The sequence below is a fragment of the Carassius gibelio genome, chromosome B11, assembly GCF_023724105.1.
Source record: "Carassius gibelio isolate Cgi1373 ecotype wild population from Czech Republic chromosome B11, carGib1.2-hapl.c, whole genome shotgun sequence".
Classification (NCBI taxonomy): domain Eukaryota; kingdom Metazoa; phylum Chordata; class Actinopteri; order Cypriniformes; family Cyprinidae; genus Carassius; species Carassius gibelio.
The window spans coordinates 22,128,912-22,142,418 of NC_068406.1; the positions used below are offsets into that span (position 1 = coordinate 22,128,912).

The 13,507-nt window shown below is 36.6% G+C and overlaps 1 protein-coding gene across 2 annotated transcripts; it reads left to right on the plus strand.

The window, feature by feature from the left end:
• Window positions 1-378: 378 nt before the first annotated feature.
• socs7 (suppressor of cytokine signaling 7) lies at window positions 379-12,271 on the plus strand. Of its 2 annotated transcripts, XM_052568892.1 has the most exons (10): window positions 379-2,238; window positions 3,296-3,360; window positions 3,602-3,706; window positions 6,582-6,713; window positions 7,967-8,112; window positions 8,254-8,422; window positions 9,695-9,823; window positions 10,506-10,641; window positions 11,521-11,661; window positions 11,746-12,271. In XM_052568892.1, the coding sequence occupies exons 1-9, from the start codon at window positions 932-934 to the stop codon at window positions 11,639-11,641; spliced, it is 2,310 nt and encodes a 769-aa protein (XP_052424852.1). In that variant the 5' UTR covers window positions 379-931; the 3' UTR covers window positions 11,642-11,661; window positions 11,746-12,271. The 2 variants fall into 2 exon arrangements, with proteins under 2 accessions (XP_052424852.1, XP_052424853.1); XM_052568893.1 differs by lacking the exon at window positions 6,582-6,713 and having other exon boundaries at window positions 381-2,238.
• Window positions 12,272-13,507: the final 1,236 nt, after the last annotated feature.

Here is a 13,507-nt window from a genome sequence, read left to right on the forward strand (position 1 = left end):
TGCAGTTTAATATGCTTTGTATTTAAAACTAAAATTAATTTAGCTAAATTATTGGGGTATAGCATTAATTGAAAGGCATTAAATTAAAATTTGGCATTTAAATATATATTAATCTTGTTGGTTAAATACCCCATATTATGCGTTAATAATAGCCTGCGAAAAAAATCAAATAAAACCAATGCATTTTTTGTTTAAATAAGTTATGCTACATAATATGATGTCCAGAATAATATTTGATATTTTCTTGATTGTAGGCCTTGTGTTTGACACAATGATTTACGTTTTTAGTAGCTATATGAGGATTATAGTCATTATTCAAATGATGATATCATGCAAGTCATTTGTCTTTGACTCATAATGTGGGGATTTGCAGGGAGAGTTTCGCTGGCGCTGGAATCGTGCGGAAAGGCGATGCCACTACAATTGATGCAGCTAAACATCAGTGGGTAAGGCCATCTTCCAGACAACAGCGCGGTAAATGAAATGAAAGCAACGTTACAGCACGGTGCACGTCACTAAGGGGGACAGCACATAGCCTACAGCCAAGTGGACAGCAATGGCACCGATAAGACCAAACGCGAAACGCATCGAATTTGCGGAAGTGAGCGAGCGGGTGGGGCCTCGACGGTAATGTGACCACAGACGCCGTTAGGATTGCGTGAAACGAAGCGTTATGTATGACCCTACGAAGACCCGAGGAGGATTTTAAGACCGGACCCGAAATGAGACGAGGACGTGCGCAATGTTGAAGGAGCGACTGAAATAGTGTTGATATGCACTAATTGCTGGCGCTGAGTGAGGGGTCTAACTAACTAACACCAAGAGGATTACCATCATCATCATCACCATCTTCACACGAGCGAGATCTCATGACTGGAAGCAATGTGAAACGCTGATATCGCTCATTCCTTCAGTATATTGAGGAATAATAATGAACAACGCGCAAGATATGTCTCCCGATTTTGTCTTGATGCGCCTGGTCTCCGCGGCCGAGGACGACCGCTTGGACGAGGAGAATGGGAATCTGTCGTCGGTGGCTATCAAGGGGAACTTTGAATGCACACAGAATCACGGCCACATCTCGGCGGTGAACAAAGCTCCGCAGGCCAGCGGAACGGAGGCACCTGACTCGGGAGTGATGGCGAACAGACCTGCGCTGTCTGCGCCGCCGCCTCCTCTTCATTCAGCCGAGGCCCACGGGTACGATCTCACGCACCGAGGTGGAATGGGGCCTCAGCTGTTGGTGTTCAGAAACATATCGAGAGACTCCGAGGGATTCGTCGAGAGCAGATCGGAGGAACAGCGGAGAGCTTTTGAGGACCAAGCGGCGCTTGCTTCCGAGTCTGGCGCTGTGGATGCTCAGCATCCGCCTACATGGACGCTGCATCCGCAGCTCAAGCTGCCAGTGGTTGCTACGGACACGGATGGAGCCGAGCTGTGCCACCGGCATCGCTTGATCACCGACAACCAAGACTGGCCGCCGGTGGTGGATCACAAAACGAGCTCGGTGACGGCGCAGCGGCAGCTCCATCAGCTGCCCGACGGTCCTGTTCTGGAGCTGGCGAGGAAATTCGGCGAGCTGGGTGTCGCTCCGGTTCCCGAGTTTCTCCTCAAGGATGGCGAGCTGCAGCGCTGCTCGTGTCAAAGCGTGCTCGGCTCGGCTGGAATCAGACAAGGAGAGGACCCGACCGAGACCAGCGATGCGCTGCTGGTGCTGGAGGGCCTCGGGTCAGAGGAGGTGAACGGCCTGGGTATCAATGCGTGCCAGAAGACCGAGTCTCAGAACGCGGAGCCGGGTGCTTTTGCGCTCAAGTGTTTCCCTTCGGTGGTGTCCGGGGGACTTTGCTCGCCGGCGTGTTGCTTGTTACGAGACTCTGTAAACACCAGGCCTCAGGCTCCTGCCAGCGACAGACTGACTCCAGAGGTCCCGTCCCAAACCAAACCCAGCCAGGGCACCCCGTGCTCCAGCCAGGCGTCGACGCCGACGTCCCGGCCGGACCGGAGCGCGACCCGGGCGCATCTTAACCCTGCGAGCGGAGGAGAGAAGACTCTGAAAGTACCAGGGAAATCCAGGAAGGGCTCGCTTAAAATCCGTCTGAGTAAACTTTTCAGAACTAAAAGCTGTAGTGGCTCTAACAACCTTTTGGACAAGAGACCTTCAGTCACGTTCTCCATATCCTCTGCGGGCAGTTTAGTGGACATGTCCGGAGCGAGCGGTGGAGAACAAGACACGGCCAGGTGAGTCCATCCGCCCAAAACAACCTTAATGAAATACTGTAACTCTAAACTTTTGTATAGGCCTCATTTTATTTTCATGTGTACATATTTTCCTGTGACTATATGTCTATATACTGTATTATTTGAGTGTACAATTTCGTGTTCGTTTTCATACAACATAAACCATAAATCGTAAAAATGTTAATTAATAAAGGGGGTTGCAATATTTTCCCACACATGCAGAAATTATTGATTTCTTTTTCGAATCGCATTGACTGCTTTAAATTAAGAGACAGGACAGAATATGCTTAACTGATTAATTTCCTATTTGGGTTTGTGTATAGCCTATGCTTTATTTTTTTAGATTATTTTTTTTTTCCAATGCATTGTTAGATGCCAGTGTTTCCTGTCATATGCAAGGATTTGATTAACCATGCCTGCTTTAAATGTTTACCCTATGTATTACATTTTAACTTTGTAATCTGTAACTTATTACATTTCCAAAGTAACTTTCCCAACTCTGACAACCATTGTAGTCTGGTCAGTAACCTATTGTTTGTACAGTGGCTTAATATTTGTGTGCAATTTTGAGTTGTAGGACAACACAGACCTTAATTTACTATCAAATCATAAACCTCTTTCCAAAGACACATTGGAAATTGTGTACGCATCACATGGCATATTAGCATTCATTGTCCTCTTACTTAGAAACTATGTCTTTTTAGCATGTTGTTAACCTTTAAATTTGTCCCTGAAGCAATTCAGTCAAAGATTTAGCCCCTCACACATACTGGTGATTAAAATGAATCAGAAAATTGGACACTTTTTGCCCTTTTCTTTTTAACATAATCTGTGTTACTTCATAATAAATATTCAACTAAAAATATAATTTCTGTCATAAACTTTAGATGATAAAAATACATTTCATTTCATCATCAACTTGTACTTAAAAAAATATCATCTTCTAAAGCATTGTACATTTAAGACTAAAAATTGTACTATGACTTGAGATAATGAAAACTGATATGTTGTCTTTCTTAAACGCTTATAATTTAAATGTCTTATTTTCTTTCTGCAGCCAGCCTGGACTAACAAGAGCACAAAGTGCTTTTTCTGCGGCCTCTTTTACTTCCGTTTTTACAGGTAAACCAAGATTTAAAGAAACATAATGGGGTGGAAGTTAAAGGAATCCTTGGAATATTTTAAATAAGGCACATTTGCAAACCACTAATGAGCTTACACAGTGCATGGGAAATAAAATGACACAGACACATGATTTGGATGAGATTAGTCTAATTTTCAGCCTGTCTTTGGAATGAAGCTATAAGATTGGATGCTGTTAATGTCGTTCTTATGGCTGTTGTCATTGTGGCTCTGGTCACAGGAGAGACCGTGTCCTTGGTTGATGTGGACATCTCTCAGAGAGGCAGGAACTCCCCTCATCCTCCCACTCCTCCACCTCCCCCTCGACGGAGCCTCAGTCTGTTAGGTGAGCCCCACTACAGATGTTACACACCTCCTCCATCTCCTTTGTTTCTGCTCTCCTTCATTCATACCTTTCACATCTCCATCTGTTTCACACTCTCGAAATATTTCTCCCCCATTCTTCGCCGTATATTACTTTATCCTTCGCACTGACACCTCTAGCTTCTGTGTCAGTTTGTGTGCATGGTTTGATACACTACCGTTTAAAAGTTTGGGGTTTGTAAGATTTTTTAAATGCATGTTTGAATAAAAACACAGAGGGATTGTGAACTATTATTGCGATTTAAAATCTGTGTTCTGTTTTAATGTTATATAAAATGTAAATGCCATTACAGTCTTCAGTGTAGCATGAGCTTTCATATATTATTACAGTTTTCTGCTCAAGAAACTTTGCTTATCATTATCTATATTCTGGAAACCATGAAGAGTTTAGTTTGAACCTTTTTTAAATATAAAGTTCAAAAGAGTAGCTTTTATTTGTAACATCATTGATGGCCCTTTTCATCAATTCAACACATCCACAGCCAAATAAAAGTTCATTTCTTAAAAAAATAAAAATAAATGTACTGACTCCAAACATTTGAACTTGGAATTAAGATTCATTTTGGGAGATTCACTTACAAGTGTCGGGCACTAAATATAGACATACATATTTTTATTTCATTGTTATCCTAAAGAGATCAAGTTATAAAAGATTTAAAGTAAAGTAAAACTTCAAGTAAAATGACTTGAAGTATTTGTGCACCAAATCTAAGACATTGGCTGAAAGAAATGGTAACAAATATGTCAAAGGAAAAGATAACTCATATATTAAGAGTTAAATCTACAATATATTATGGAGTTTGGGGACCTTTCAAAATAGCATATTCAAGTTGGAAATGTGTTGATAGATGACTAAATAAATGCATAAACATGGTCGATATATTTTGTGATCATTCAGACCAAATGCATTTAACCAGATCACATTTGTAATGTAAATGCTTATTTGTTTCACCTGGTGTCCTGTCAATCAAATATTCGACCAAAATCATCCATTTTAAACTTTGCCAGGTGTGTGGCTTTAGAAGAAAACAATGATGCAATAATATAGGATCTCAAGGAAAAAATATTATTTATTTACATTTTTATTTTTATGTAATTAAAAAAAAAATTTTGCACCTTGTCCCTCTCCTCAAAATCCCATCACAATTGTTCAAACTGCTGAGATGCATGCTGCACTTTTGTAAACGCAGGTTTTTCACCTCACCTCTGTGGTCAAACCCAAGGCGGATGTTAAAGATGCAGTGTAGGACGTCAGCCCACACGCTCATTCTTTCACTTCATTTCCCTTTCTTATTCATTCTTTTCATTTCATGGTTACCAGAGTCTCTGATTGCATTCTGCAAGCATAAAATTCACAGAAGCGCCACTTAAAGTGAGATACTGTGCAAGTCTATAGTTGTAGTTTGACTTCACCGGTGAGCAGTTCCATTTCTAAAAAAGTGAGGCCTCTCTAGACACTTTTCCAGTTCATCTGCTCAGTGTTGCAGTTTGTGCTCTTTATACTGAAGATTGAAATGATCACAGTACTGGAGATGTAGGTATTGGATCTATGAAGAAGCAATCTTGTCATGTGTGAATGGAGATGATTATAGGTATGTGGATTATTCAGTCAATGTGTGTTTGAAGTTGATTGTTTATCATGTTTAGGTTGGAGGTTATAAGGAATAATCCAGGTTTCAATACAAGTTAAGCTCAATTAAATGCTTTTGTGGAATAATGTTAGTAGCATGAAAATAATTTTGACTTGTTTTGTAAAAAGTAAAAGTAAAATGACACTTAAGTCACTGTAAATGGAAGTGAAAAGGACCAATTTCTGGAGGATTTAAAAGCAGAAAATCTAATTTTTATAAAAATGTATTTTACAATTTTTTTTAATTTTTTTTTAGCTATAAAGCTGTTTAATTAATTGTTACAGATGACTGTACACTGAAAAGGTTTGTAAGTGATTTTTCCACCCAACAGTCATGTTATCAATATTGCTCACATCTTATGGCTGCACTATTGAAATTTCTGTGGCAACTGACACTTAAAAGTGTTGGATAAAAAATATGCATTATTATTGTAGTAAACTAATTTCAAAAATAAAATAAACACTACCTGAAATAAAATAAAATAACTGCCAAGGCAACATTTCTCATTTTAAATCTAACTTGTCTTTTAAATAAAAAAATAAAAATAAAAAATATATATATACTGTATATAAAAAATCTATAGACATTTTTTTAAATGATAAAAACATACAACAAAGTTACTAAAATTGTAATGAAGACTAAAATGAAAACTGAATGTATCAAAATAAAAACTAAATCAAAGTGTTAATAAAAGCTACAGTAGTATCTCAAATAACACTGTACTGAACCCGGAATATTCTTTTAAAGTAAATTTTTTTAGCATCAGCATAGTGAGTGTGTGATCGAATGCACATGCCAGCGTATAGATTTATTTTTGTTTCCCCACGTTGCAGCTCACTGTGTCATATGCGTCCCGTCACGGTGTCTTAGTCTTCAAGTGCTATAAGAGGATCATCAGATATCGTCACATAATTGGAGGATCTGTCCTGCTCCATTATGGCGCAGGTCATTGAAAGCGATATTCATGTTTGTTCAAATACTGCGGTTTAATCTGGCTGCATTTTGGTCTATTTTTGGTAATATACGTCCCTTTTCTCTGAAGCTGAGTGGTGTTAGGGTTGAATTCAGTCATGTTCTGATTCCTCTTCATCGCCCGTGGCACCTGTCTCATTCTAATAGACACTTCTCATCGCTTCTGTTGCTTTCTTTTTCTGTGACATCTCCTTATTCTCCTGGCTCTGAACCCTCCCTCCTGCTCTCTTCCAGACGATATAGGTGGGCCGCAGCCTGGGCCTTTCCTAGTGAGTGTAATGGGAGCCTCCCTGCAGTCTCTCCCTCTGCCTCTTCCTCCTCCTCCCCCTCTCCACGCCACCATCCAGCATAGTCTCAGCCTCAATGGTAAGACTTGGGTGCAGTGGAGGGGGCGGTTTGTGTGTTTCAGGGTGTCTTCATGGTTCTGAGAGCTCAATTTCTGCCCTAAGAAGCACCTTTATTCTATTGAATGAAGTGTGAATGTAACTGGTGTTTTTGTGAACGGCAAAGGCAAAGACAATACATGTCACCCACCACATGTATCGTTTTGCTCAACAAAGGCTTTGGTTGATCGTGTGGTTTCGTTTTTCACTTCCTGCTGTTAGAGGAAAAAGGCGGTGTGAAAAGAGGAAGTGTGAGCGATAGTGTCATACTGTAGAGTTCAAACTCTTTGTCAAATAGAAATATAACTTGTGTATGAAATATAAAGGAGATTAAAGATACAGTAACTAGAATATATCATGTATACATGGTTATTGGTAGTTGATATGACATTTCATCGGTGTCCTGCAGTGTGATGTGCTATAGGGGACACCGGGGCAAGTTGTCACAGAGAATCCTATGAAATTACAATTTCCAATCAGCTGTTGGGCAAACAAGTGAACACAATATAAAACACAACCGGGGCATGTTGTCACAAAAGAGCAACTTGTGTTCAGTGTACTGTATCTTTTTCCTAGACAATAATGTTGAACATCTTTTTTTTCTTTTGTAGCAAAGAATGTAAGGTTTGTGCCAATACAGAAATTAAAGGAACATTCAAAGCAAACTTAGGCTGATAAATATTCACTGGTGTAAAAAATGTGACAACTAGCCCTGGATTCTTGTCGAATTGCTATACGTAGTTCATATACAGTTTCTAATATCTTCATATTAGACATTACAGACACTTATAGTCCTGTCACACTATAGTGAAAAATGGTGATCAGTTACAGGACCACAAAATATACAATTTCCCATATATCAATACATTTTAATCTTATATGAGATTTCTATTTCAAATAAATCCTGTTCTTTTTAACTTTCTATTTATTAAAGAATCTGGACCAAAACTATTGTGCTTTCCAGAAAACCATTAAGGAGCTCAACTGTTTTAATATTGATAATAATAAATGTTTCTTGAGTGGAAAATCTGACAATTCAAATGATTTCTGAAGGATTACTGATGCTGGAAATTCAGCTTTGCCATCACAGTAATAATTTACTTTTTAAAATATATTAAAATAGAAAAAAATGTAATAATATTTCACAATATAGCAAAATTAACTGTATTTTTGATTACACTTTTCATTTAGCTAGTTTAAGAATATATATATAACTCAATATTTGATGTGTCTCAGATGCTTTCTTCCGGGCACTTCCACATTCTGTCCAATCACAAATGGAGACGCCGGCCCCGGCTAGAGTGGCCCCGCCCCCAATCCTGTGTCCACTGAGAGGAGCCGATTCCAGCAGCTTCACTGCCAGCCTGAGAGAGCTGGAGCGGGTGAGAGACTAAAACATTGAAGCAGTAAGCCCAAAGAAGCCGTGATTTACAATCAATTTATAACAGCTAAGGGCCTTTTGTGGGTTGTGGGTTTTATGTGTTTTTCTCACTGTTGTGGTCATTGTGTGTTTGCGCCTGCAGTGTGGCTGGTATTGGGGCCCGATGAACTGGGAGGATGCTGAAATGAAGCTGAGAGGAAAGCCAGATGGGTCGTTTTTGGTTCGGGACAGTTCAGACCCACGATATATCCTCAGCCTCAGCTTTCGCTCACAGGGAGTCACACATCACACACGCATGGAGCACTACAGAGGTAAACACACACACACATATGTATATACATATCTCTTAACACGCTCAAACTCTTTTTGGACTCAAAATGTGTAGCTAAAAAACACACGAAATCCTGATCTTAACCATATCCTCAAGTGGTTTGAAGGTAGATTAAAAGGTCAGTGTTGACTACAAGGCCTGATTTCATCATATATGTTATATGTAAATATGTTAGACAGGCGTGCAGAAAACATACTAGTTTTACTGACTGCAGAAATTATTGTGGGTTTTATTCATTTTATATATATATATATATATATATATATATATATATATATATAATGTTTTATATATATATATAGATAGATATATATATATATATATATAGATATATCTATATCTATATCTATATATATATATATATATATATATATATATATATATATATATATATATATATAAAAGAAACTGTGATCCATATTTTAAAATGTCATTACAATAAACATTAAGGTACATTGAAGTTGTCTTAATTCAAAGTAAGTAAATTAAACATATTTTATCTTTCATCTTAAGTGACAGTGCTACTTTCATATTACAGCTAAATTGAATATAATGTTTTTAATGTAAGCAGAAAAACATACATATGTGACTCTGGAGGGAGCACAAAACCAGTCATAAGTAGCAGATGTATATTTGTAGCAATAGCCAAAAATACATTAGGATATTAGGTAAAGATTATGTTCCATGAACATATTTTTGAAGATAATTTCCAAATGTGAATATATCAAAACTGAATTTTTATTTAGTAATATGCATTGGTAAAAACTTCATAAGGACAACTTTAAAGGTGATTTTCTTAATATTTAGATGCACCCTCAGATTTTCAAATATTGTATTTCAGGCAAATATTTTTCTAACCTAATAAACCATTCAACAATGGAAAGTTTATTTATTTAACTTTCAGATTATGCATAAATATCAATTTTGAAAAAAATTTACACTTTAACAAATAACATTGACTGGTTTTGTGGTCCAGAGTCATATACATATAGACCTATATATAGACACACACAGACACACACATATAGACTAAGTAAAATTATCTGGAGAAAATACATTAACATGGTCTTAAATAAATTAAAAAATGTTTTACTACGTATCAATGTTTTGTCATTCTAAATCAAAATGTTAGGTTTGAACCAAACCATAAATATAATTTGAGAAAAAAAAACGAATACATTTAGTTGTAGCAAATTGGAGTAATTTCTTATCAGTGTCATTTTTTCCTTAAAGTTTGTTTTTAACTCTTCAGGAACCTTCAGTTTATGGTGCCACCCTAAATTTGAAGACCGCTGTCATTCTGTGGTGGAATTCATCGAGCGCGCCATCATGCACTCCAAAAATGGGAAATTCCTCTACTTCCTACGTTCACGTGTACCTGGTAAGACTACAAATATCCCTTGCAGACAGGACTCTGCTGCTGCATAAAAAGCATTTCATTTTTCTGTGTGATTAGGAACAGGTTGATGCACAAAAGATGGGACATAATACATTGGCTAAATATTATATCTGAATATCAACATGTCAATTTTTCACCATTTTTAAAAAAGCTATACAGACAATTTGTGTGTAAAACTAGCTACTTTTCATGTTAAATTTATGTTACATTCATTTTACATATATTCAGTAGTTCTCACAACAAAAATTTAATTAAAAAAAGTAATCTGGCTCCCATTATGTATATTATTACTTATATACTATTATAGTATTTATTATTATTTTAAATTAGATTTTATTTTATGTGCTTTTGTCATTTTTATTAGTTTTGTTTGTGTTTAAACACGATTTAGCAAATCGAGGTAACGCAATAGTAATCGTGTGCACGTTTCAGTACATTGAGGGAACGAATTAGTAAATCGTGCGCACAATTTATTTATTTTTTCTTGCATGTCATGTGCGGGGCTCCGTAAAATACTTCACTTTAGCTTTAATTTCATTTTAGTGCTTATTTGATTTCAGGTAGTTGCCAATATGCTCAGAAATAAAAGGCATTATTTTTGTTTGAAAAAAAACAAAAGCAGGTTTGAGGGTGTGCGAGATGAAACGTGTGGTGTCTGTTTCAGGGTTGCCCCCGACCCCTGTACAGCTGCTCTATCCGGTCTCACGCTTCAGCAATGTGAAATCCCTCCAGCATCTGTGCCGTTTCTGCATCCGACAACTGGTCCGCATAGATCACATCCAGGAGCTGCCCCTCCCCAAGTATGACTCCCTCACACTGGACATTATTTTGATTATTTCCATCTCCGTCACGCTACCATTCAGAGGTTTGAGGTCTGTAAGTTAACGGTTTGAAAAAGTGTCTTGTGCTCACCAAAGCTGCATTTATTTGATCAAAAAATAAGTAAAACACTAATATTGTGAAATATTTTTAAATGCCTTTAATGTTTTAAAATGTAATTTATTCATGCAATGGAAAAGCTGAATTTTCAAGCAGACGTTACTTTCAAATTACCTCTCAAGAAACATGTCTAAATATTAATCGTGTAATATACAAATATTAAATTTAATATAAAAATATCGACGTAAATCATTTTTTAGAATACTTTGATAAATAAAAAGCTCAAAAGAACAGCATTTATTTGGAAGAGAAATATTTTTGTAATATTAATAATGTCTTCACTGTCACTTTTGATCAATCTATTGCATCCCTGCTAAATAAAAGTATTAATTTATTTTATATAAATAAATAAAAAACACCTTTTGAATGGTGGTGTATATAGGAATTGCATGAAATATTAGTTCTAGCTACTGACCTTCTGAAGTTTTAGACATTTGGACACATTGTAGGTAATAATTTACTGATTTATATTAATTTACAAATCTAAATTAAGTCAATTAAGTCATACAGAAAGAATATGGCATTCAGGGCCCCTATCAAAAGTATTTTAAAGTAAATACTATTAATCGAAATGTATAAAATGATTATTAGAATATCAAGAGAAATCTTTTACAGTTATTATTGTCAATACTGAGAAAACGTTTATTGAAAAAAACATATATATGTGTATACAGTATAACATAAAAAAAACTTTGCATACAAAGTGCCTAAAAAGACTAACTTTTATTTTTTCATCATAGACCGCTCATTGTCTACTTGAGGAAGTTCTATTACTATGATCCAGAGGAAGAGATGTACCTGTCAATCAAAGGCATGCGCCAGGCAGCAGGTGTGGAACAGGAAGCCGAGTCTGAAACATAGCCAGATCGCTTCTTTTCACTGTACGTATCTGCACCTGTGACCCATTATCTTCTGCTCGATGCCAGTATCTTTAAATAACAGAACACAAATGGATTGTTTTTTAGGATTTCTGTGTGTGGATAATAGATGGAACAGCGCATGGACACTTCCTGGTGCATAGCTCTGCTCCAACTCCCTGCCAGTCTTCCAGCAGCAGCCAATGAACATCAGCGACTGGCCCCTCCTCTTTGACCAACACACGGACAGAGAGAGTACAGAGGAGTGCTGGAATACTGTCTATGTTGAGCAGGCAAATAAATCCAGAGACTGACGTGATAGACAAAAGACTTGAAAGGTCACTGGACAGCAAACAGTGGACTTAAAAAAAAAATTAAGTTAAACAAAAAAATTGGGGTACTAGCAAAAGCCTTCATCTGTAGGTTATATTACACTGGAGTTTTTAAACTGGCCAGTTTGTGAATCCGTCTCTGTTTGGTTCTTCTTTCTTTCCTCATCGGGCCCCAGACCCCTGACCCCTGGGTGGAGTGTGTGACCCCTTTATTTGTCCTTTCCCTGATTGTAACTCCTTCAGTCTGATCAGGCCACATGAACTGTATTTTGAGTAAAATACAATGTAAACTTGAAAAAAAAGTTGTGGTATATTTAATTACTTTTTTTTTTTTTTTTTTCATTATTTATGATTTAAGATTATAATTGCTTGAATTTAAATTGGTCTCACCACTGGACGTATCCGTTCTTCCTTGCAAAACACTTTACTGAGTTACCAATTTAACCATCGTGGATTCCAAGGTTTAGTTTGAAGTAATCTGTATTAAGGCAAGGCACTACTACATGCACGGGTCAATTTTGAAATGTTAAGAATTGGCATTTCATAATGATATTTTTCAGACCAGTGGAAAGAAAACATCCAAAACACACAAGTTTATTTTATTACACTGTTTGAATCTGTAGATTTCAATTATGTCTTTAAAGGCGGCTTTCTCTCATGCACTGAGCTAGAAATCTCCACTTCAGAAACGCTTACATAAAACAAACTTTCCGGGGTTTTCTGTTTATATTCTGAAGTTTTTTTTAGGGAGCAGTCTGTTCATGTATCATTTCCCTGAACATTTTATTAAAAAAAAAATAAAAAAAAAAATAGCGAAACGTTTTTGTTCTGGCTATTTTCTGATTTATGGAGGGTGAGAAAAGATATATTCAAAATCCTATCTGTAAAAACCACACTAATATGTCGACAAAAGAAAGAAATTTTGAATCTAGCTTCATCTAATGTTCAAAATACTGTTGTGGAAATGTATGAATTTACTTCATATCTATTAGTTACATTTTTACAATTTTTTTATCAAGAATGCCTTGTCTTAATACAATGGGATATGACTGTGATAAACATTTAGTATGATTGTATTACTATCTTCTACGGTCTTTAAGTCATGGTAACACTACAGTACTTTTTTATGTGGGACATCATACACAATTAACAATCTAAATGGGGACATTGCATAGACTTTTATTGTTTTATATCCTAATCAGAAAACTGTCTGGATTTCTACAATTTTAAACAAAAACTTTCTATTTATAATTAATAACTGCAAGTCAGAAAAGGAGGTTTTGCCAGATTTAACTCACTTCTGAGTACAAATTTGTCTCCAAAATATGATTATTTACACAGACCACTTGTTTTATATATTCAGCTAACAATGCCTAAACATTAATTCTAACTAATATTGGGGTCACTAAACAAATGGCATGTACAAAATGTAAAATGTCATGTTGAAAAGTCAAAGATGCACCATATATAACAATAACCATATATTCCTATGGAGCACCTGCTTTCATATTGCAATACAAAAATAAAACAGTGCACGC